Below are 25,202 nucleotides of genomic sequence, written 5' to 3' on the forward strand. Positions count from 1 at the left end.
TTTTCACTATATAATCAATAGAGCCCCACCCTAACACCAGAACCCCCAACCCAGGGGCCGTGAAATTCAGAATTTTGGAATAGGCAGCCTTATTTAACAAAACTATGTACTTGGTTAGTTTATTGAATACTCAGGAGCAGAGAAGAAGATTTTCAAAGAAATAATTCATTTTTTACTATATAATCTATTATATAGCCCCGCCTAGCACTAGAACCCCTGACCCTGGGGCCATGAAATTCACAATTTTGAAAGAGGCAGTCTAATTCAACATAGCTATGCACTTGGTTAGTTTATTTAATGACCATGAACAGAGAAGAAAAATTTCAAAGAATTTATGCATTTTCACTATATAATATATATACCCCCCCCCCCCCAAGCACTAGAACCCATGACCCTGGGGCCATTAGATTCATTCACAATTTTTGAAAAGACAGCCTTATTCAACATAATTATGCACTTGGTTAGTTTATTTAATGCCCATAAACAGAAAAGTAGAGTTTCAAAGAATTTATGCATTTTCACTATATAATCTATTTAGCCCCACCCTAGCACTAGAACCCCTGACCCTAGGGCCATGAATTTCACAATTTTGGTAGAGGACTCAATGCTGATTACAATCATGCCAACAGTTTGACTGCTTGATGTCCAGGAGTAAAGAAGAAGATTTTTAAAGATTGCACTAATTTTAGTGATTTTGGCCCCACCACTCAGACCTTAAGGGGGGCAGGGATTATGAAATTCACAATTTTTGTTCCCCTTCACCCATAGATGCTATATGCCAAATTTGGTTGAAATTGGTTCAGTGGTTTCAGAGAAGAAGCTGAAAATGTTCAAATGTTAACGCACGACGGACGACGCACACCCGCACGACGACGGACGAAAACAGATAGCAATAGGTCACCTGAGTTTACTCAGGTGACCTAAAAAGTCAATGACTAAATGGATTATCATGTTCTTGTGGTGCAGTGGTTAGAGCGTCAGCTTTAGAAGTGTGGAGTAAGGAGTTAATTCTTACGTCGCGGATTCGAATCTCACTGTGGGACTTGGAGACCGGTCCTTTGGATGAGACCGTATAAACCGAGGTCCCGTATCGCAGTAATGGTTTGGCTCGAAAACAACCCCTCCCTGCTCAATGGCCCTGAGTGCCGGGTATTGGACAAAATTTGCAGCTCTCCGCCGGCATTTGGTGGCGTCTCCATATGAGTGAAAAATTCTCGAGAGGGACGTTGAACAACAATTTTTTAAACAAACAAAATTTAATTCAAAATCAAATAAAAGAGAACCAAAACGCTCACTTGAGTTACTATATGAACGCGAATTTCATGTTCACCCATAAAATTCTTTATTAACATTGTTCGCCCATTTTGGACTCTCCTAGTCCCCGAAGGAATAATAATATGGACAGTTTTGCACCTACATTACCTGAAGATGCTTTTATATGACTAAATATGGTTTTTCCTGAACATATAAAGTACAGTTATGAAATTTTCACTTCAAATAGTTGATGCTGTCTTGTGACAGTCGTGCTTTCCATAACTGATCATTTAATTCCACTACTAAGTATGTAGAATGTCAGAAGTCCATACCTTTTAAGTCCAAATCTCCATAACTTCTGCTTTCTGGAAAAAATAAACAATTTTAACATACATTTATACACTCAGAACACTTATGTTTAAACTGAAGTTTGGCAGTTGACTTCAACTCAACATATTATCTGAATAATTAATTTGTACGTAATTCATATGATAAGCAAACATTACCTTTAATAATTTGTCGTGAGTTGCTGAGGATACTTTCAATAAGCGTGGTATTGGGGACGTACAGAATGCTGTGGTATCCCGTGGCTAGACTTTCCTTTTCATACGTCGTCGCCTCTTTGATCTTGAAGTCATAATCAGCTAGATTTCTGATAACTATTAATAGCACGGGAAAAGCTAGTGGAAGAATAATTTCAAAAACGGTCACGCATATTTTTCGTCTTTGCAGAAGTATATTTTTCCACGACAATAGCAGAAATTGTGAGAAGAGTCCGGCCACCATTTTTGGACAGGTGCAAAGAATTTCGTTATTGAATCTGTAAGCAAAATGAAAAAAAAAATGTATACAGATTTTCATTTTTGATATTGCCAACAATTTGAACTAAAACTGTCCAAAATAGACGAATATCTCCGCAGTTTTTTTTATTGTTTTTTTTTTTCAGAAAAAGAGCTAAGTTAATAACGGTATTTTATAGATCTAAAGGTGTTCAAAATGTTTATCATTGATTAACAGTCAAAATTTAATAGAACTTAAATAACAATTTGATAAGCTAAGCAATTCGGATTAACCAATATCTTTTTTTAATTAATTTGTATGTCAATTTTGGTACCATCATCTCGTAGACCCTTTAGGGTAATATCATGTAATGCAAACAGAAAAACGATTAAATTTATAAAGAAGAAATAGGCATCAGATGGCAGATAAAAGTAATTTGTTATGCTTTATGTCATTATGAAGTAATAAATTTTTGATCTTGACCTGTCACTGCTATATTCACTAAGTCGACCTCCAATATGGCGGCCAAATAAAAACGGTCGAATGCAACTATCATTCAGATAAAATATTTGTTAAATAACTTTGAAGATTCTACAATAAAAGTATGACAAGAATCCCTCCCTAATAAAGTAATCGGTACCAAATTTAATTTTTGAAAATAAAAAAAGGAATTCGTAATTTACTGCATAACCTTGTCAATGGTCATTTGCAAAATTATTTTATTAAAAAAACATTCTGATTGTACATACAAGAATTCTGAAAATGATATTAAAAAGATGCTTGAGTTTGTGATTGACAATATTTTTTTTTTTTTGACCAAGTCTTCCAACAATCTATTGGAATTCCCATGGGTACCAATGGCGCCCCATTATTAGCAGATTTATTTTTGGCTTTCATATGAAGCAGAATGTGTCTTAAAGCTTATACGTGAAATGAAGAAAACACTTGCTGTGGTCTTCAACACGACATTTAGATATATCGACAACGTATAGTCAATTAACAATGGTAATTTCCATTCTTTTATGTCGATACGATATATCCTGGTGAACTTGAAATTTAAGATACCACAGAGTCTGACAGGATCGACATCGTTCGAACAATTGGCTTTTTTCTATAAATAACGATAACTTTGTGACTCTTAATCTAGAGAATGAAAACCTCAAGTAAACAGCAATATGTCATTCCATTACTATCATTATGACGTCATCCACTACCCTTGGTACAGAAGCTGTTTTATTTACTAAGAAAAGTGAAAACTTGGGATCCACGCCCTCAAAGCAACCACCGTTAAACTGTGCGTCTCGCCACTGTTGCGGAATATTGGTGATTTGCATCAATTATTCTTTTATCGCTATGGAAAATGTCCAGGAATTCTTGGCATGCCCACACTGAGTAGTGGACCAGCCTTAATTTCTTTGTTTCAAATATTTCAGCTTTTTCATATTACAAAGTATTTGTGAGAAATGCTGTCTACAACCGTCTAAGATGGATGTGTTTTTGATTTTTTTTAATTTGAAAGCTTTTAGGCAGGGAAAAAAGTTAGCAACTTTTATGTGATAGATACATAGATAATACCACTTTCCTATTTTGTGCTCTTGACTGCACACTTTAACAACAAGAGGCCCACGGGCCTTATAGGTCACCTGAGTATTGTGTAACAACTTTCAAACAATTAAATTTGGTTCATGTTTTTAAACCAGAGGCCATGGAATTCGCAATTCACAATTTTGAAAGAGGCTTCATTGCTTGTCATAATTATAGACTTAGCATGCTTACTCTATTTACTTAATATCCAGAGGCAGATCAGAGTAACAAAGAGAAAATGCACTTCAACTTTATAACAAGTTGCGCACATCACCCCAAAGGAACCACTGACCCTGGGGCCACATATTTCAAAATTTTGTATATTATATCATAAAATAGTTGATTAAAACCAAAGAGCAGATTTCAAAGCATTAATTTATTTTCAGACTATATGTTATCCCCCCTGACCCGCGGGGGGGGGGGATAAAAAAAAATAACCATTTTGCTAGATGCACCTTTCTTCATCATAAACATATACGAGGGTGATCAAAAAGTTCGCGAACTAATTGAATAACTTCCGTAAAAGAAATGATATGGGGTTTCAGTGTTGAAAATGTTTCAAAGTAGTCCTCTCCTATTTTAATGCGCATCTGCAATCATTCTGCCCATGCGCGGATCACGTGATATAGGCGATCACGTGACATGCTCTTTAGCGTTCTGTCGCAGAAGCTTAACATTTTTTCGGATTCTTTTATTTCTTACCATGCAAGTTATTTTTTGCAACAAAAATAGTACATTTGTCAGAAATGGCCTAATCTCTGCAATAGTGTGGGTGGATAATGATATCCTTTTTCAGAATAAGCATGGTGACCATCAAAACCCAAGTCCTCTGTCTTTTGAGCGTCGTTTATTTCATGTGGATAAAGTATGAGTGCCTTCACTTTATCATATCTTATATGTTTAAAGTCTAACATAAACGATATTTTAGGGATTAGATAATTATATTATTGTAAAGATATTCATCATCCTTTCTAACTGTAAGTTGGCGATCTTTCAAATTAAATTGCTTAACAAAGGAATGTCTCTCTCCCAGTTTGCTTTCACCGGGAAACAGAACAAACATCATTTTTAAATATCTCCCTTCCTTCACTTAATCAATCAATACAATTAATGACAAAACTTATGGCAAGTCTTTTGTCATCATAAACCGTGTACAAATTATTATAAAATTCTACAAAGGAGTTTCTAAGATATACGTTTAACTTTACAGCCGTTCATTTCTCGAATACGACTGAGTCAACCATTTTTTGTCTCAAGTGATCTACCTTATGACGTCATTTTCAAATTGTGACGTCACAAACACGGGACAAAACGTTCCATTACATATTTTTTTACAGAACATGTGTATGACTCTATGTGTGCCAAATTTCATTCTGATCTGAATTGCTGTTTTCTAAATATAGAGATAATTCGCGAACTTTTTGATCACCCCTCGTATACTTGGATCGTTGGCATAAAACCCAGGAGCAAAGGAAAAGATTTTCAAAGAATAAATGTATCTTACATTTGTAACTATATATTAAATCAATATAGTCCCGCTCTGACACCAGAACCCCTGACCCTGGGGCCATAAAATTCACAATTTTGGAAGAGGCACTCTCTCTTATCATAACTATGTGCTAAGTTAGTTTATTAATACCCAGGAGCAATAACGAATATTTTTCAAAGAATTAAAGCATTTTCACTATATCATCAATAGAGCCCCGCCCTGACATCAGAACCCCTGACCCTGCATGGGGCCATAAAATTCACAATTTTGGAAGAGGCACTCTTGCTCAACATAACTATGTACTTAATAGTTAGTTTATTTAATACCCAGGAGCAGAGAAGAAGATTTTCAAAGAATTAATGCATTTTTACTGTATGATCAATAGAGCCCCGCCCTAACACCAGAACCCCTGACCCTGGGGCCATAAAATTCACAATTCTGGAAGAGGCACTCTTGCTCAACATAACTATGTACTTACTTTATTTGATACACAGAAGCAGAGAAGAAGATTTTCAAAAAATTAATGCAATCAAAAGGACCCCGTCCTTGCACCAGAACCCCTGACCCTGGGGCTATAAAATTCACAATTTTGGAAGAGGCACTCTTGCTCATCATAACTATGTACTTAGTTAGTTTACTTAATGCTCAGGAGCAGAGAAGAAGATTTCCAAAGAATTAATGCATTTTCACTATATAATCTATATAGCCCCGCCCTAGCACTAGAACCCCTGACCTTGGGGACATGAATTTCACAATTTTGGTGGAGGAGTCATTGGTCATTACATTCATGCCAACAGTTTGTCTGCTTGATGTCCAGGAGTAAAGAAGAAGATTTTTAAAGATTGCAATAATTTTAGTGGTTTTGGTCCTACCCCTCAGGCCCCAGGGGGACGAGGACCATAAAATTCACAATTTTTGTTCCCCTTCACCCATAGATACTGTATACCAAATTTGGTTGAAATTGGTTCACGACGACGGACGAAAACGGATAGCAATAGGTCACCTGAGTAACTCAGGTGACCTAAAAATACAAGAGAGATCGAGTTCTGATTGAAAGGTTATATACACAGATAAACACAAACACACACACATAAGATATAATCCATACAAATAACTGTACGAGCAGCAGTTCGAGTTATCACCTTGCAATTTACATATGGTAAAGGAATTTTTTGACCATTATTATTTTTCACAGATTCATATACCGGTATATACCATTTTTCAATTCATAGGTCATAAGCACTTATTATAAATCTAGATATAAATTTTCTTATTTCAGGAGATTAATATGCATTTTTATTAATTTTTTAATCATAACACGAAGAAAGAAAAGTTTGATGTATTCGTTAGTTTTATTTAGAGTTGTACAATAGATTTTTATATCAGCACACCATGTAGAACAGGATCCGCCAACTGCTTCTTTATCCAAATTATCGTACAGTGAATTTTTAAATAGAAAATATCGTTACCTTGATATAAAACAATTTCAATGATTCGTAGTGTTTTAATATATTTGATCAGTGCTTACTATCAGTTCAAGATGTATTACTGTAGTCAGCGGCGACTCACACAAATTTTTCCGACGAAAATAGTTCCATCATGATAAGTAGATACAACATTATTGTTTATGATAAGAATAATGCTGTGTATGTCATACGTACAAGAAACCAAAATTAACGTATTTTTTTCTCCAAAGATCACTTTCCCCCCGAAATGCAAATAAAAAATGTTTATTTAATATTCCTACGCTCGCTCCCTCCTCAGCTTTTTTTTTTCGTAACATGTTTGATAGCAGAGAATATCTAGTCATTCTTCGACATAGGCGCTTGGGTCAAGGATACTGTATTTTTTCTATATAATGTATTGTCGAGGAAATTCGAACTATACTCGTAACAATTTTTTTCACTGTGCAGTGTTAATTTTTAGTTTTTTTGTAAACCTTTCTGCTTCATATACACTAGAATGTCACGGAAGTTCGATTTTATGCACGCTTTAAAAATGACAAATCCTAATGTATACTAAAAGGAAACGTTTCTTTTTAGTGTACAGTGGGATATGTCATTTTTAAAGCGTGCATAAAATCGAACTTCCGTGACATTCTAGTGTATATGAAGCAGAAAGATTTACAAAAAAACTAAAAATTAACACTGCACAGTGAAAAAAAATGTGTGTGAGTATAGTTCGATTTTTAACAATATTTATAAAAAAATGTTATGATGTTGATTAAAGTGAGAATTAGTAATTTCAGTAACTTTAAGAGAAGGGTTTCAGTTTAGAATTTCCCGGTGTAACACACCGACCCGGCCCTGATTTTCCTAACCTATTTTAAACACACTTTGTTGCAGATGCAAATGTTAGAACAATGTCAAATATACTGAGTAGTTCAGCAAGGTTTGTATAATTTTTATTAATCAGAAATCGTATTCATATGATCTAACAACAGAAAAAAGTTTTGTCTGCCATCGTAACTTCTCGGCAAACTCCGAGGTCGCTAGACCATCGCACATGTGTAGACCAACGCTTACTGGTCTTGCGGTCACAGGTACATGTATGTGTACTGTTTGTTACGAGACTGGGTGACCGTAATGCTACGGACTCACAAAAGTCCATAACTAGACACTAAGACAGCGCAGTTTATTTTTTATAAAAGTCATTAAACATTATTAAACTTATTAAATCTAAAAGTCGAAGATCTGGATATGGGGTAACCCATATCTATTCTTGTTTATCTTCGCATGCATATGAATTGAGGTCACGCTCCTTGGCTTAATTAAATGGCAGGGTGATTCGTGCAAAATTTTTGGAGTTAATCAAGTGGAGGTTGGAGTCCATTCTTTTAACATGAAGAAAAGAAATCATATTAGTATAAAAGTTTGTTTGCATACTTTGTCTGCTTCATGTCTTGTAATGAAATAGATTAGAAATTCACACTATGACCTAATCAAAAGTTTGTATGTTTCAGACTGCAACCCTCACTCCAAAACTCCACTCAATTTACGCGGTGCCGATTGTCAGACTTGTCGACAAAATCCACATTTACATGTACATATAATTATTTTGATAAGGGAGCCCTTTGTGAATTACATGTTTTTATATGCTGTATTCTTAAATATGATTTTTGATATTGTCAACTAAGTTAGAACATTATTCAGCATATGCTGAGGTACACCATTTTAGTACATATTGTGTAGCATAATATATATACACTGTATAATATCAATTATTTGCCATGTTATTACCTCCTTGGCTCTAACCAGATTAAATTTTTTTTATTCTAGGGTTCAGCAGTTACTTTTGATATGTATATAAATGAGATAAAACATTGTTTAGGCTTGAAAATATATATCCCTTTTGTGTACCTCCAAAGTGCGAGGACTCCAAAGTCCGATGTCTGCAAATCTTAATTAGTCTAGGTCACCCTACGACGTTTGTTTGATGCATGGTCTCAAACCATGGCACAGAAAACAAGACGTCTATGACGTGACCTAGCTAATACTGCGTAAGAATTCGATGCCTCGGCATGCCAATAAATAAATACAAAAGTATAAATAAGTTTGTTTGCATACTTTGTGTGCTTATGACTTGTAATGAAATAGAGTTGGAAATTCACATCATATGACCTAATCAAAAGCAATATGTGCGAGACTGCAACCCTCTCTCCAAAACTCCTTACTGTTCAATTTACACGGTGCCGACTTGTAATACTTGGTGAGTGAATACAAAAAAATATCCACAATAACATGTACATATAATTATTTTGATAAGGGAGCCCTTTGTGAATTATTATTGTTTTTAGCCCATGCATGTATTCTTAAATTATGATTCTTGATATTGTCAACAAGACTTAGAGCATTCCAGGTCAGCAATGCTGAGGTACACAAAGTATACAGTACATGATTGTGTAGCATAATATATATACACTGTATAATATCAATTATTTGCCATGTTATTACATGTTTGAATTCTACAGTAGAACTAGAGTGATTTTTTTAATTCTAGGGTTCAGCAGTTACTTTTGATATGTATATATTTGCGTAATTTAAATTTTACACTTTCCGCAACAAGCCAGTTTATTTGAAGACCCCATAAGTAATCCCTTTAGTGTTGCCTATGTAGAATACAGATTTATAATTCAGGCTGTCTGCTATTTAAGTTTCCTGCTTAGGAAATGCATAATTTTATATACTATGATTTTAACAATTACTGTTACAACACACTGTATCAGGATTATAGTCTGAAATACCTGCTACAGGTGTGTGTATCCTTATAATTTTTCTTTTCATAAAGAAATGGTTGCTGATTAACAAAGCATCGCAGAAAATTTTACCACTTCAAGCACTTTCTATTAAATAACATCTGTACACTTTTTTTATGTTACGGCTGTGTAATGCTATCCCTGAAGCAGTATATGTCATTTTTAGTAATACCACACACAAAATCGAGTTGGTCATTTTTACACCTCTTTGTCCTTGATTACACAACATCAAGACCGAGTTCTACAATTAAACTTTTTAATGATTTAATTAAAGGTATGCATAAGTTCAACAATGATTATTCATGATACGGAATTGTAAAATTACCATATCATGAAAAATTAATTGAAATCCTATTTATTGAATATATTGATAGTCTTCAGATCCTTCGGAAAAAAAGTTAGGGGGATGTACAAGCCACATTGGATCTAGTCTGGTGTAAAATAAGAAACACCAAGAATGCGCTTAATACTCTACCAAACTAGCCCAAAGTTACTCAAATTGCTAATGCATTCATTACCTACTGTTAGAGACCAAAATTAGTAAATAATTAAGTTTAATTTGTTTTAATTAGGAGGAAATTAATCATGTTAGAACTGCGCAGCTACAGCATTCACGAGATGAAAAATGCATTGAAAATGATGTCAGTTCGGTTTATTGATAATATAACTACAACTATTTGTTTCGCTTTTTTCTTGTCATTGTCTATAATTCTTGAAAATGTGATTTTTTCATATGGGCGTCTTCCTGAGGTCATCTGTTTTTTCGTCCGCCATTCCTCTGTCACACAGAGTTCAAATAACATTGATTTTAGAATAAATACGACCATGACAACATCAAGACAAGAAATTACTAAGTAATAATCTTTAGGTTATATAACTTATTACTTAATTGTTGCATCGCATCGTCTGATTAATGAAAAAACGCTATTTTAACCCCCCACTCCAGCAAATCGGGTAAAACTGTTTTGTTTATCGCTCGAGTTTCCTCGCTTATATCATTCCACTGAGCACGTGGTTGGCATGTGCTTATATCTGCTGTAGATGGGTTTTAACGATTATTATATTTAATCTTCTATGGAACAAGTCTTGATAATTTGTTGGTTTCTTTAAAACTCAAGAAAAAGCAGATAAAAAAAACATTTGTTTACGCTGTTAGAGTCTTTTCTGTGGCGATAGAAGCAATTTTCAAATGGAACTCTACAAGGAGGATGCTTACCTTTTAATTTGAAAATGTTAAACAATATGCGGTGCATGAAAAACAAATTGTAATTACATGCAGTGTATTGCATTCGAAAATTGGTACATATGTCAATTTTGTTTCGGAGTTAGATAGAATTTAAAAAATAGTCAGGTATAGGATTTCCTTCAGACACCTCAGAGAAAATAGAGATTGCTTGCGATGGCCAACACATTGTATGGAGTAATGTTTGGACATAAAAACAGATCATGTCTCATTATGTTGACAAAGTTGTAAGCTCTCAACAACATATGACGTTTGATAAGATATATTGAGTTGTTTCGTTGAAATTTAGAGAAGAGCACAAGTTTGTAAAGAAAGGTCCAATGCCTATGCTTTGTCTATCTTCGCAAAAAAGTGGGAGGCTAACCCCCACCTCCCACCCCCACCCCAAAAATCCTATGTTTGTTTGTCAAAATAGTGTCAAAGCTTCAGAAATTTTGCATCACTTAGTATGTGATGGAACAAGTAATAGCCTTGTATTGTTGAGACCGCAATTTAAAAACAATGTTTGGTTGCCCTCTCTCCCGACCTACTGCTTAGAATTGGCCTGACTCAATTTTCTTACACCCGATTACACCATGTTTCTTTTCTTTTTATTCCGTAAACAAATATGTTTAAATTTTAAGAAAAAATTCTTACTTATATATACGGACCCAATAATTTTTCCCTGAGTTGGGAGGACCACAAAACGTCATTTTTAAGATGGTCTAAAATATTTAATTATGTTGATTTTTTTCTTTACTCTGTAAAATTGTAATTTTGACAACATGGGCAATAGAAAAAAGTTTTTTATTCAGTTAATCTAGTAATCCACTCTGAATAATTTCATTCCTTTTCAGATGGTGCTCCGATGTGATGAAAATTGTAAATGTCTTTTTTGATACAGTATATACTAGCATGTACTAAAACAAGGACATTCATATCGATTTTATATGTCTTATTTCTTTGTGTTTCATTGGTGATGATTAAAATTTTGGTAGATAAAATAAGCTACATGTGTCAGACTTACAAACTCTTAATGTTTAACTTTGATGCTCAGTTTTCCTTGCCTGGAATCAAAGAGTTTAAGATTTTTTTTTTATATCAACACGCACACTATTTAACAACTGTTCGATAATGATACTAATAATTTTAAGCCACAATTTAACACAATTCCTCTTTTAAAAATGTGCGTCTTATTTGAAACATTTTGCAACTGTAATTGTCTTCTACTTTTTAAGATTATTATGTACCTCCATCTTTAGAAAGAGGTCTGGAAAACAAATTCTGTGCTAAAAATAGACCACGTGCTGCTATCCATGAACTACTTTCATGGTTCTTTACACTCATTTTGAAGACATGCAACAGTACGTTGTTTTGAACTTGAAATTACCATTAAAAAGTGCAAAATTTAGACATTTTCTCAACAAATAGTTGTAGAGAGAACATTACTGCACACTTTGCATTTTTTTTTTGGATTTATTACGGCTCTGCTGAATTCTGTAGCTGCGCAGTTCTAAGGATCATATCAAAAGCATTTTTCTGCAAAAGTATAGATTATATATGCGCAACATGCATTCAAGTATGCATATTTATTGTATCTTTATCACATGGACTTAAAATTTGATCAAAATATAATGTATTTTAGCCATTTGAAGAAATGTTTACATTTTGTTCTTACTGCACTAAAGGTGGCCGGACATCATGTAATTTTTTTTATATTTTATATTTTAATTGTCTAAAAACTTGCTTTCCGCCGCCTTTGCATGTCTTTAACCACATACACATGTGCTTGTTTAAAGGAAATCTATGACACAAACAGAAAATAATGTAGCCTGTTGATTAAAAACAGAATTGATTTTTAAATGAAACATATGGAGATAACAAACAGTATTCAAGATCAAAATCCATAAAACAATACAAAATAGGAGCAGAGCAAACAGAGACCTCCAAAACATCAGAGGTGGGATTAGGTGCCATGGAGGAGTGACCATCCCCTGCCGACCGTGAGCTCCTTAAACAATCCGTCTTTTCCTTAAACTTCAATATGCCATTAAAGGAATTGACGCGGTAAATATAAGTCATATTCTTAATCACAAAAGGGTCCAGTCTTGTATTCCACATATTTCCAGTTAAATACTACACCTTGTCTTTTCTACAAATATAAATCAATCATTGCTTCAAAACTTCTCAATTACAAAAAACCTTTACATGGCTTGGACATCGAGTATCTGAAACATAATCCACCATCGTGTTCAAGTTCTTCTTCACCCTATAACTATAGTCCTGCTGGACACATTATTATAGGTGACGTAAATATAATTAATAATGAAGACCTTAGATCACTTATTTTAAAAGGTCCTAAATATAGGGAACCCTGATCCTTCAAGTGGCGTCGAAATTTCATAAATATTATGGATTCTGTTGAAGATTACGCCAGATGATGGGCCAGATATGAAAAAGAAGACGTTGACACTGTCTGAATGGATTAAATGTATCAAGTTCATGTTAAAATCGTGTATTAAAAGATTGAGGGGCAATATGAAAACCATATATCCTTCTGTATTCAATAATCCAGAAATGAAAAAGAATTAGATAGTTTACATGATCAGTACGTACTGGTCCCTGCTGACAAAGCAGGTAACACCACTGTCTTCGTTTGTAAGGCTCTTTATATAAATTGTATTTTAGAAGAACTTGGATTAAATTCTACAAGTGGTAATCCAACTCATAGTTCCCATTCTAAGGAAGAAATTCTTCAAAATCATATGTCAGTTTTGAGTATTTTTAATATCCCGAAAAACCAAATTGATTTTGAACTACCATATATGTATTGGATTCCGAAACTTCATAAAAATCCTTACAAATAAAGATACATTGCAGATTCCAGTAAATGTTCAAGCAAGCCTCTTTCTTTACTCCTCACTAAGATATTGACGGTAGTGAAGGAAAAACGTCAGGAGCACTGTGCAACAACATATTCAAGGAGTGATGTAAATCAGATGTGGATACCTAAAAAATTCCAAAGAACTTTTGGACAATGATTTTACCAAAATCAACAGCTTAAAAACCCACGACTTTTCAACTTTATACACAGCCATTAAAGTGAATAAATTAAAGTCCAGGGTTTTTGATATCATAACTGCCTCTTTTTCAATAAAAATGGAACTCGAAAATATACTTACTTGGTCATTGGTCATTTGCAAAATTGTTTTGTTAGAAAACATTCTGATTGCACACACAAGTACTCTGAAGTTGACATCAAAAAGATGCTTGAGTTTCTGATTGACAATATCAATGTGGTTTTTGGAGACCAGGTCTTCCAACAATCTAATTCCCATGGGTACCAACTGCGCTCCGTTCTTGGCAAACCTATTTTTGCATTCATATGAAGCAGAATTTGTGCAAAATCTTATGCGATAAAAGAGGAAAACACTTGCCGTGGCCTTCAACTCGACATTTAGATACAGTATATCGACGACGTATTGTCAATTAACAATGCTAATTTCCATTCCTACGTCGATACAAAGTATCCTGGTGAGCTTGAGATAAAAGATGCCACAGAATCTGACACATCTGTTTCATAGTTGGAAATTTTACTTGAAAAAGACGTTAATGTAAATCTTACAACAAAACTATATGATAAACGTGATGACTTTAACTTTTCTATCGTCAACTTCCCTAACGTATGTAATATTTAAACAATAAAATGCTTTCTTTGTTTGTTGTTACTGGAATGAACGGAAGCAGCTGTTGCAGAAAAAATACATAACCCGCGTAAGCGGGTTATGTAAATTTTTCTGCAATAGCTGCGACCGTTCATTCCAGTATTAACAAACAAAGAAAGACATTTTATTGTTTATATTTATATCTTTTTAAATAATTATTTAAAGAAGGATTAAAAAGATTAATTATTGTATTAATGATGCGAATGTCGTTATACGTTTCATTGATGGAACAGCCACTGATCAAGAAATCTGTACAAGCGACATGCCGACTGTAGTTCATGCAGTGATAAACGCAATGGGTTTTCTTAAGAAATAAAGGAGAAAATATTCAGCGGATGTAAATATACCTTCATAACCTACACACGAAGTATATATATATATATATATCAGTTGATTCGATATGCAAGAGCATGCTCTACGTATAAACAATTTCTGAAACAAGGAAAATTATTGACAAACAAATTGAAGAAACATGAAGATCAGCAGTGTCGTTTAAAGTCACCATTTCGTAAGTTCTATGGTCCATACAATGACCTTGTCAGCAAATACAATTTATCATTGAGTCAAATGCTGACTGACGTTTTTCATACTAATTGTTAGTCCATTATTGATACACTGAATTGACGAGAGATATTTCCATTATTAACCGATCATGACAAAGAGCACACGGCGTATGTGACCGGTCAGCAGGAGATGCTCACTCCTACATTGCACCTGTTCCCATCTCTGATGTTTCGGAGGTTCCGTGTTTGCTCTGCTCCTATTTTGTATTGTTTTATGGACTTTGACATTGAATACTGTTCATTATCTCCATATTCTTCTCATAAAATCAAAGCTGTAACAATTGGTATGGAACAAGGAGCCAATATACAACCAAATATCATGTCATATTTATTACGAAGGTCATTAAAACGTTCAATGAATTTGCAGAATAATTACTATTTCCGAATTTGATGAAATCCTTTAACATCAACTTATCTGTCAGTAGCTTGTTCTGTTTTATAAATTCATAAAGGTATGAAGGTATACGAGGGGTGATCAAAAAGTTCGCGAACTAATTGAATAACTTCCATAAAAGAAACAATATTTGGTTTCAGTGTTGATTATATTTTAAATTAGTCCTCTCCGATTTTTATGCACATCTGCCACCGTTCTGCTCATGCGCGAATCGCGTGATATAGGCGGTCATGTGACCCCCTCCGTAGCGTTCTGTCACAAAAGCTGAAAGATTTTTCTGAGTTTTATATTTCTTTCCATGTAAGATAATTTTTATAACAAAAACAGCTCATTTGTTAGAAATGGTCAAAGCTCGGTAACAGAATGGGTAGATAAGATTTTCCTTTCCAAAAATAAGCATGGCGACCATCAAAACCCAAATCTTCTGTCTTGGGAGAGACTTTTATTCAAGGTAGATAGAGAAAGGGTGTCTCCTTTTTATCATATATCTGTTATGTTTAAAATCTAAAGTAAACAATATCTTAGGTATTTAATAAGTATATAATTGTTGAAATATTCAAGTATTTTTCACAGTGTAAATTGGATGTCTTTGATAGCAAATTGCTTAATTAAAAACACATCTCTTTTCAAACTTGCTTTCACTGGGCAACAAATCAAGTATCATTTTTAACCATCTGCATTCCTTCATTAACACGACCAATCCAATTATTGATTGAATTTATAGGAAGACATTTATCTTAAAAAATTGTGTACAAATTATTATAAGCTACTTCAAAGGGATTTTTAAGATATACCATAAATTCTACAGTCCTCTGTTGAACGGGTACGAATGAGACAACCAATTTTCGTCACAAGTGACCTACATAATGACGTCATTTTCACATTGTGACGTCACAATCAAGGAGCAAAACTTTATTCAGCATATGCTATTTATAGACCCTGTGTATGGCTATGTGTGTACCAAAATTCTTTTTAATCTGAAATGTGGTTTTGTAGATATAGAGATAGTTCGTGAACTTTTTGATCACCCATCGTATGTCACTGTATCCGTAATAAATTATTGCATTATTAACTGCTACCAGCAGACAACATTGAGAGTATAAACATATATAAAACAAACAACAGTTACAAAATTGAAAAAAGAAACCTAAAGGATCGGGGGCATCTTTGTTACATGGTTGTGTTTATAAAAAAAAAAAACCCTCCACTTTTGAGATAGGGCTGTTAATAAACTGTTTTTATATTTCAAATGGAAAGAGTGGAATTAAAGGAGAGTTTATAAATGTCGATTAATATCATTCCCGTTATGATATTAAGTTTAATTTCCTTGCAAAACAAGGTCAGAAATGAATTATAAAGGACAAGTGCACTTAAGCAATACTTAATGGATCCCTTTTCTGTGCTGATTTTCTTAAGAATATATTAAGGAATCATTCTCTTTTGGGAATAGTTAAACACTAATGGATATTTCTGATTAAAAAGCGCATTTAGCATCACCTAAATCAGCATGGATTTGAAACAATTGAATATTTTTAGATGCCTCTAAATACCTAAATCCAGAAAAGTCGTACCGAACCTACTTTGAGTTTCTTTTATTTAAATTAAGGGTGGAGACATTTAAATCGACACTTGAACAATCTGATGGCGGATCATCGACTGGAGCGTTTGCCGAATGATACTTCCTCCGCTGTTTTATATGTTTAAAAAATCGAATGAGGTTGTGCAGATGCCTGAAGCCATAGTGATCAAACTAAGAAAATGCACGCTTGCATTTGAAAAAAAATACAATAAGCATTGATATTAGTTTCTTTTAATTTTGAAATTAAAAAAGAGTATTAGAGTTTGCAGCTAATTGTTTCACGTTACGTCACGATCTTTTTCGTCAGATACATCCAGCGTAAACAATTCACGTGATTGATCAACTCAAATCATCAACATTGACACGGAAATAGTTTGTTGCACGAGCAACCAATCAGAGATAGATTAAAGTTCCAGTCGTAAAGCTTCCGGTTAGGAGACGTATACAATTTACCTTTAGCGCAGCTGTCAACTAGATCGTGACGTAACGTGAAACTTTACAGTTAGCTGTAAACTACTATAGTATAATATTTAGGTGGACTTCAATACCTGTCTCATTGTCTTGCATGAATGATAAAAATGTTGACACTTTTATGAAGGCACTAAACCTTCTTTACCCTCTACTGTTTCTAAAACCAAATACATACAAACATCTTTAAGCGGCACGACTTCAAAGTCTGGCTATACAGTGAACACCTTTGATGAATGTTGACCAATCGGAAAAAACGACCTCGAAATCGCCATGACATCCCCATCCCCTATTCACGGTCTTTGAAATAAATGCATGAAAACCTTTTATCTGTTGAATATGGAGTTTAACTTTATTTAATGTAATGACAGTACATAAAATATACCACAGAAGGGACTTCTAAGTCAGTCTATCCTATATTTGAATAAACAGGAAATGTATAAATTTTTAACGTCCGGTGATGTTAATACATTCGAGGTCGTTTTTCCGACCTCTGACGGAAAGATTCGATATGATGCGATTGGAATGTTTACTTGGGTAAAACTCACTGTAGAAAATCACATACGTACCACATTGTATGGCTTTACTCTTTGTATATTCATGAATTTCAGTGGTAAAATTTGTGGAATTGTATGGTTTAGATATCAATTAATGATTTGAGATGAAAAAATTTGCTTTATTTGATTCTTTATTTTTTCACATTTTACAGTTGCCCATAAGTGCACCAGTTCTTAGTATTATATATGAAATACAAAGAATTTAAAAAAGATTAATAGACTTATTAATTCTTCATCAGACTTTACCTTCTGTGTGTTAACCTTTGATCTTCTCAGAGAAAGGAAACTCTAAAAGAAGGGTTCATTGTTTTGTCCTGTAAATAAATTGAGTTCTGTGTGTATTTTATAACCTCATCATTCTAAGGAATTTAAATTAATGCATAATGGAACTAATGCTATTAAAAATAATATATTTCAAATAATATACGAATGATTCAATAGGATTTAATTGATTAGAGGTTAATTTCCTTTTGGAAATTAAAGACTTAAAACAGTCAACCGCCATCTTCATGTTTATGTAACCTACCACCTCTTCAAAATGTGTACATTGTCAGAGATCATAAGTCAACACGCTACCGTGGGACCAATGACTTAGTTCGTTCGATTTTATTTTAAGGACAGACTGCAGCGACGTCTTTTGGGAATAACAAATCTAAAATATGATTTTCTTTCCTCAAAACCGATCAATTACGATGTAATGTCCTGTGTATCTGATATATAAACAAGAGGCCCAGGGGCCACAGCGCTCACCTGAGCACATCGGCTAGGAAAGAGCACATATCAGATCAGAACTGAAAGTTTACTGTGGTTTTTTTTTTTTGGGGGGGGGGGGGGGCTTGAATTTTAAGCCCCTAGGGGATCATGATTTGAGCGAACTAGAATCTACATTACTGAGGATGATTTCATATTAATATTACTAATCATGGCTTTGAAGTACTTGAAAAGAAGATTTTAAAAGGTTTCCCTACATTTACCTATGTAAAACTTTGATCGGCCATTAACTGCCCCACCCTAACCCTGGGGGTCATAATTTGAACAAACTTAAATCTACACTACATGAGGATGATTCCACCTGAGTTTCATCTTTCCTGGCCCAGTGGTTCTTGAGAAGAAGATTTTAAAGATTTTTTCTATATATTCCTATATAAAACTTTGATCGGCCATTTTGGCCCCACCCTACACCCGGGGGTCATGATTTGAACAAATATGAATCTACACTTCCTGAGGTAAAAAACATTTTCAAAGAGAAAGACTACTACATTATGTTACAAGGTTATTTATTATTTTTAAACTTTTACAAGTATTAATTAAAACACAAAATTTGATAGAAATGCCAGAATAAGATAGCTTTCTACATACGCAGTTTAGTATACCAGGTATACATGTATGCCAGAAGGTATTACAAAAGTAAGAAAATATATTTATTACAGACATATGATATAACGAACAGTTTTCAAGATCAAAAGTCCATAAAACAATACAATATAAGAGCAGAGCAAACACGGACCTCCAAACATCAGAGGTGGGATCAGGTGCCATGGAGGAGTCAGCACCCCCTGCCAATCGGTCACTCCCAACATGTGCTCCTTGTCATGATCGGAAATTAACGGGAAAATCTGTAGTCAATTCAGTGTATAAATAATTGACTAACAATTAGTATGAAAAACGTCAGTCAGCATTTGACTCCATGATAAATTGTATTTGCTGACAAGGTCATTGTATCAACCATAGAACTTATGAAATGATGACTTTAAACGAGACTGCCGAAATTCTTGTTTCATCAACTTGTTTGTCAATAATTTCCCTCGTTTTAGAAATTGTTCATACGTAGAGCATGCTCTTGCATATCGAATCAACTGAGTTATATAAACTCCGTATGCAGGTGGTCAAGGTATAATACTACATAAGTAAGGGGTTTATATAATATTATCTTAATTGATTGGATACGCAAGAGCATGCATTACGTATAAACAATTTCTAAAACGACGTAAATTATTGACAAACAATTTGGTGAAACAAAGATATCAGCAGTCTCGTTTAAAGTCATTATTTCGTAAATTACAAATTTATCATTGAGTCAAATGCTGATTGACGTTTTTCATACCAATTGAAAGTCCATTATTTACACACTGAATTGAGGACGGAGTTTTCCGTTGTTTTTTCCGATTATGACAAGGAGCAGATGGCAGGTGTGACCGGTCGGCAGGGGATGCTCACTCCTCCATGGTATCTGATCCCACCTCTGATGTTACGGAGGTTCGCGTTTGCTCTGCTCCTATTTTGTATTGTTTAAATGAGCTTTTGAGCTTGAATACTGTTCTTTATCTCCATACAGTTCACCCGAATAAAATTGAAATAAGAGATATCACCGAGTCTGACACAACTATTTCACTTCTGGAAATTTTACTATAGTTAGACGTTAAGAGTAATCTAAAACAAGGTTGATGATAAATGTGAGACTTAAGATTTTCGATCGTCAACTTCCGTTACTAATGCATTAATATACCTTTGAATTATACCCGGTATTTCTCTCAGTTGATTTGATACGCAGGGACATGCTTTTCGTATGATCAGTTTATAAACGAGGTCAGTTACTAACAAACAAGTTCGTGAAATAAGAATACCAGTAGTCTCGTTTAAAGTAATCATTTCGTCAGTTCTATGGTCGGTACAATGGTCTTTTCAGCAAACACAATTTATTATAAGTCAAATGCTGATTGACTTCGATGATTTTCATATTAATTGTAAGTCATTATTTTCACATTTAATTGTCGATGGAACTTCCATCATGACAATGTTGTGCCCGGTCGGCAGGGGATGATAACCTCTCAAAGGCATCTGATCACGCCTCTGATGTTTTAGAGGTCCGTGTTTGCGCTGTTCCTGATTTGCATTGTTTGAGTGAACTTCGAGCCTGAATACTGTTAGTTATTTCTATTTGTCTCCATAAATAATATAACTTTTATGTAAAGAATGATTGTTAAAATGTCTTAACAGCTTGGTTTTTTTTTTGACCTACATTGTCTTTTAATTGGCCATCATTGGCAGTATTTCTTGGTGATCAATCTTAAAAATGGCGAGTTATTTAAAACCACGAAGACATTTTTTTTACTATGTATCAATGATGTTTTCGTTAATCAGTTTTGGGTTTTGAACAAATAGGGATGATTTAGATTGATAATCAAATGCAAACACATGACTTGTTTATGAATACAAAACATTCTTGAAAATAAAACAAAAAAACTCATCCATAAAAAAATGATAGTCATACTTTAGTATTGCTTTGCAAAACAGTTTTATTCTTTTAAAGTAGTTGTACATTAAACGACAGCAAGTATGGTTCGTTCTCTTGGTTAATCGTTGTTTGACTTGTTTGACTCTATCCTGTAAAGCAATAAAGAAAATTATGCCAACTAGTCTTTTTGGCCATCATTAATTAAAGTACTTAATTTCAAATTTTTCTCTCCAGTCTACTTCGTTAAATAATATGGAAAATTAAGAATATTAATGTTTTTTCTTGAAATCAAATTACTATTATTTTTTTAACAAAACAATTTAAGATATCGATAAGTTGTAACGAATGACAATGGAAAATATCAATATCAAGTGAATGAATTGTGTTTAAAATTCACATAAAAATAAAAAGAAAAGCACGCTTTTCCCTGAATACCTATAACATTTCCAAACAAATCAAAAACTGGATTTCCTCCGTTGTTTATGGTACTTATTACTGTTTCACAAATCTAGGAAATGGAATGGAATAGCGTATTAAGGTTTTCAACAATAATACCCGAAACAAATGTTAAACATTTAAAAAATTTTTTTTTAATTTTTACTAAAATATGTCACATTTACCACATCATCTAGGGTACTCTCCACTGTAGTTTGAAGAAGAGCAGTTAAAAGGTCTAAAAGGAATTGTAGAATGGATTCAAGGACGGAGACCTTCACTTTCACTTTTAAAGGTTGAATTATGCAGTTTTCGGTCTGAAGAGTTTTGCTTTCTAAATCTGTAATAATTAAAAATTAAGGTTGATTAAATCTATATTTTGATATTCTTTCATTCTTTTTCTGCATTTCTTTCACTCTTTCTCTGAGTGTATATCACAGTTCACTACGTGTGAATATGTACAAGCGTTTTTATAAAATATATACCTGGTATTACGTCAACACTCAATCCAAATTCAGCACTAACATCTAGTAATCCATTGATTGTTTGCTGAAGCCTGAACGAATACAAAAATAAAACATTTAAATACATTTAATTTGGGACATAATTACATCGTTTAATTTTCTAGTCAGTTTCACAATTATGGAAATGGAAGTGAAAAAATATTTGTATCCATCAATAAGGATGGTTGCAGAAAGGTATAATTCTGAACATAACAGAGTGTCTTCAATTTCCTAATATTATAGAAATTTATTATTTGCATTATTAGCATAAAAAAGGCAAAAATATATATCAATCCAGGCATCCATTTTTTGTTTGTATCATCTTTCTTTACAATAAAAAGGAATGAATAAATGTATCGTTTCCTTACAGCAGTACATTATAGTTGGCAAGAAGATCACTTGTTCCATTCAAAGACGCGCTGTCGATATTCAAAGTCAAAACAAGTGGGTCTCTCTGTTTAATTCTGATGACACCTCCAGGTAGATTTACATCGGTAATTTTCAAACTGCAAATCATGAAATTTACAATTATGAAATCAAAGCAATAACAAAAAATGTTTTCAGCCAATCATGATTAAATCTCGCTTTTCATTTTTTTAAAACATCCAGTTATTTGATAATATCAACATCACAATTGTCACAATATCCTGTAACTATTGAAGAAAATTTTGCATTCATGGTGCACAAATAATCTTACTATGAAAAATCACAGATTTTAGAAATCATGAAATGATCTTATAGTTTTCCATGATCCCGATATTAAATTACAATGAACATTTCTGCGATACTAAACTGATAGCCAGTTGAGCACAAAATTACAAAGATTGTTAAAGTACAGCTTTGTATATTAAATACATTTACTTTTCTAATACGAGGGCTAGTGGACCGTTTTTCCCGTCGACCTTGGGAACCTGAACACCCAGCAGGTTTGTTGTTAACAGATTATTTACTAAAAAGAAGAATAATTAGTTTATCATATGAAACAATAATGAAATAAATTGTAATTTCAATATATTATCTTAGGTTTACTAAAAAATGTTGATAAAAAGTTTGAACTGCATTGCCATACAAAGCTGTGTTCCAGGATTTCTCTCAGTCAGGGAGTGGTCTGAATGGACTCCGAGAGAAACCATAAACAGCACGGTCAGCAAGATCTGGATGTTTGTTTAGAGAGTCCTGAAACATGTTAACAAACACAGCAATGCTTTTTTCCCCATTTGGTATATTTTTCAAGAGTTACTTCTGAAATAATACATGTCTAACTTAGCATATGTCATTACATATATCTGTTAATATTTACATTTCCAATGTCTTTTCCCGAGATAAAATTACCAATTGTAAATGTAATTGATTTCCTCATGAATGTTTTGGCGCGGTTCCAAAAAAACCACGTGCAGGGCGGGTATAGAGAGAAGCAGGCTTGGAGCCCGTGGATTGGCGGAATCAAAGCATGTAAATATAAGGAATAACTGTCAGATTTTTCAAATTCATGAAGATGATCATGGATTGGCTTGTGTGATAATTTTAGCATAAACGCCTTCGGCGTTTATGCAAATTATCACACAAGCCAATATGAATCGAAAAATGTTATTCCTTAAATATTTTGATAATATATACACAATTTCTTTTTACTCTTCCACCTAAAGAGGACGCTAGTGCAGCGCATCTCATTAAAAAAAAATATTTAATCGACCTTCTCTGAAGTTTTGTTTTTCAACTATTTAAATAAGATTTAACTTCCAGAAAATTACAACTTTCAATATCAAATAATTTTATTCATTCCATTTAATTCTATATAAATATTAATGACCCCATAAATATGCATTGAAACGTGATAGGGGTTTCGCCTTCTTCTAACTGCGTATTTCCTTATTTGCTTTATTTTTTCTCCTTGTATAATAATACATGTTATATTTTCTATATTTTTATTTATATAATAAGAAGGGGGGGGGGGGGGGGGTTGATCAATGATAAGGAAAAAACTGAATGAAAATATAAAGGAAGAAAAAATACTTTAAATTGCATAAAATGAAAAAAATGTTTAGGGATTTTCAAAAAGATCAAATACTAAATAATTAAAAATTTTAAAAGTCATTATTTCTACAGTGATTTTTGCTTAAAATTATACCAATACCACTAATTTTTTTTCTTCATAAATTTAACATGTGTATTTCATGCAACAAACCCGATCTATACAAGTAGGTAAAAGTAATCTGTTGGCAACCTGTAAACTAACCAATGGTTATAACATACATTTTATATAAAACATGTATTGGACAAAATCATTTAACATTTTTTTTAACTTCAAAGTATTAATTTCATATCCTTTCACACTGTGGCATTAAATCAATGAATTACAATGTTTCTCTTTTGTAAATGAAATAAGAAAAAACTAACATAAATGAAGTCCCGTGATCTAAGATTGCTACGCAAGATATGACCCTTGAATTTCCGAAAGGTTCTAATTACCTTATTACCACGGTGGGTAAGGGGGATTCATGTTTTTTTAACCATCGACGCCTAATTGTTACGATATATATCTTTGGTAAATGTAAACGAAAGAAAGATGCTTTGCAGCTGTATTGTCGCTTTAACATTAAGAGTTTAATAAATTTAAAAGAGGAATTATAACTAAAAATAATATAAGATGAATGTTTACTTACTTTTCCAGTCACAAAACACCTTTGTCTGATCACGTCATATTTTGTCCATATTTATAGTTATTTCTGGCGAAAATTTACGTTCTACTATAAACTTTAGATGGGAGCATCTGGTGCGGATAGAGCACAGTGTCCTTACTGAATTACAGGACAAGCACCTGCTAATCTAAATAATAACGTCAAATGGCGATCACATTTAATTATAAAATTAACAAAAACAACATTTTTTGTCAAAAGATACTGAATACCTTAGAGTTTAACCTGCTTTTGCAAAATTTCGACAAACTTTAAATCTTGCCATAATGTATAAATGATGATGATAGGACTTTCTTGGTCCACCTGTATATTTACGGAGAAAAGATTTTTCCTTGGGTACAATTATTATTTACAATAAACTTGATCTTGGAAATTGACCCACTTCATTTTTAAAAGCCTTAATCTTGGCCATAAGTATTGAACAGTTTGTACAAGGGTGTTCTTATTTCACATGCATATTTCT

At 33.4% G+C, this 25,202-nt stretch overlaps 2 protein-coding genes across 2 annotated transcripts; both read right to left on the reverse strand.

Moving 5' to 3' along the window:
* Positions 1–1,532: 1,532 nt before the first annotated feature.
* Positions 1,533–2,074, reverse strand: LOC134245757 (phospholipid-transporting ATPase ABCA3-like). The gene is made up of 2 exons (XM_062728013.1): positions 1,761–2,074; positions 1,533–1,619 (listed from the first exon to the last, which is right to left on the reverse strand). The coding sequence occupies exons 1-2, from the start codon at positions 2,038–2,040 to the stop codon at positions 1,573–1,575; spliced, it is 327 nt and encodes a 108-aa protein (XP_062583997.1). The 5' UTR covers positions 2,041–2,074; the 3' UTR covers positions 1,533–1,572.
* A 19,067-nt stretch (positions 2,075–21,141) lies between these two features.
* On the reverse strand, positions 21,142–23,202 carry LOC134245758 (uncharacterized). The gene is made up of 7 exons (XM_062728015.1): positions 23,113–23,202; positions 22,905–22,992; positions 22,412–22,549; positions 22,026–22,096; positions 21,726–21,880; positions 21,541–21,613; positions 21,142–21,254 (listed from the first exon to the last, which is right to left on the reverse strand). Exons 1-7 carry the CDS (start codon positions 23,174–23,176, stop codon positions 21,250–21,252), a joined length of 594 nt encoding a protein of 197 aa, XP_062583999.1. The 5' UTR covers positions 23,177–23,202; the 3' UTR covers positions 21,142–21,249.
* Between the last annotated feature and the right edge of the window lie 2,000 nt (positions 23,203–25,202).

Source organism: Saccostrea cucullata, unplaced genomic scaffold (assembly GCF_032062105.1).
Source record: "Saccostrea cucullata isolate Sc308-1 unplaced genomic scaffold, CSIRO_AGI_Scuc_v1 ctg2091, whole genome shotgun sequence".
NCBI classification, from domain to species: domain Eukaryota; kingdom Metazoa; phylum Mollusca; class Bivalvia; order Ostreida; family Ostreidae; genus Saccostrea; species Saccostrea cuccullata.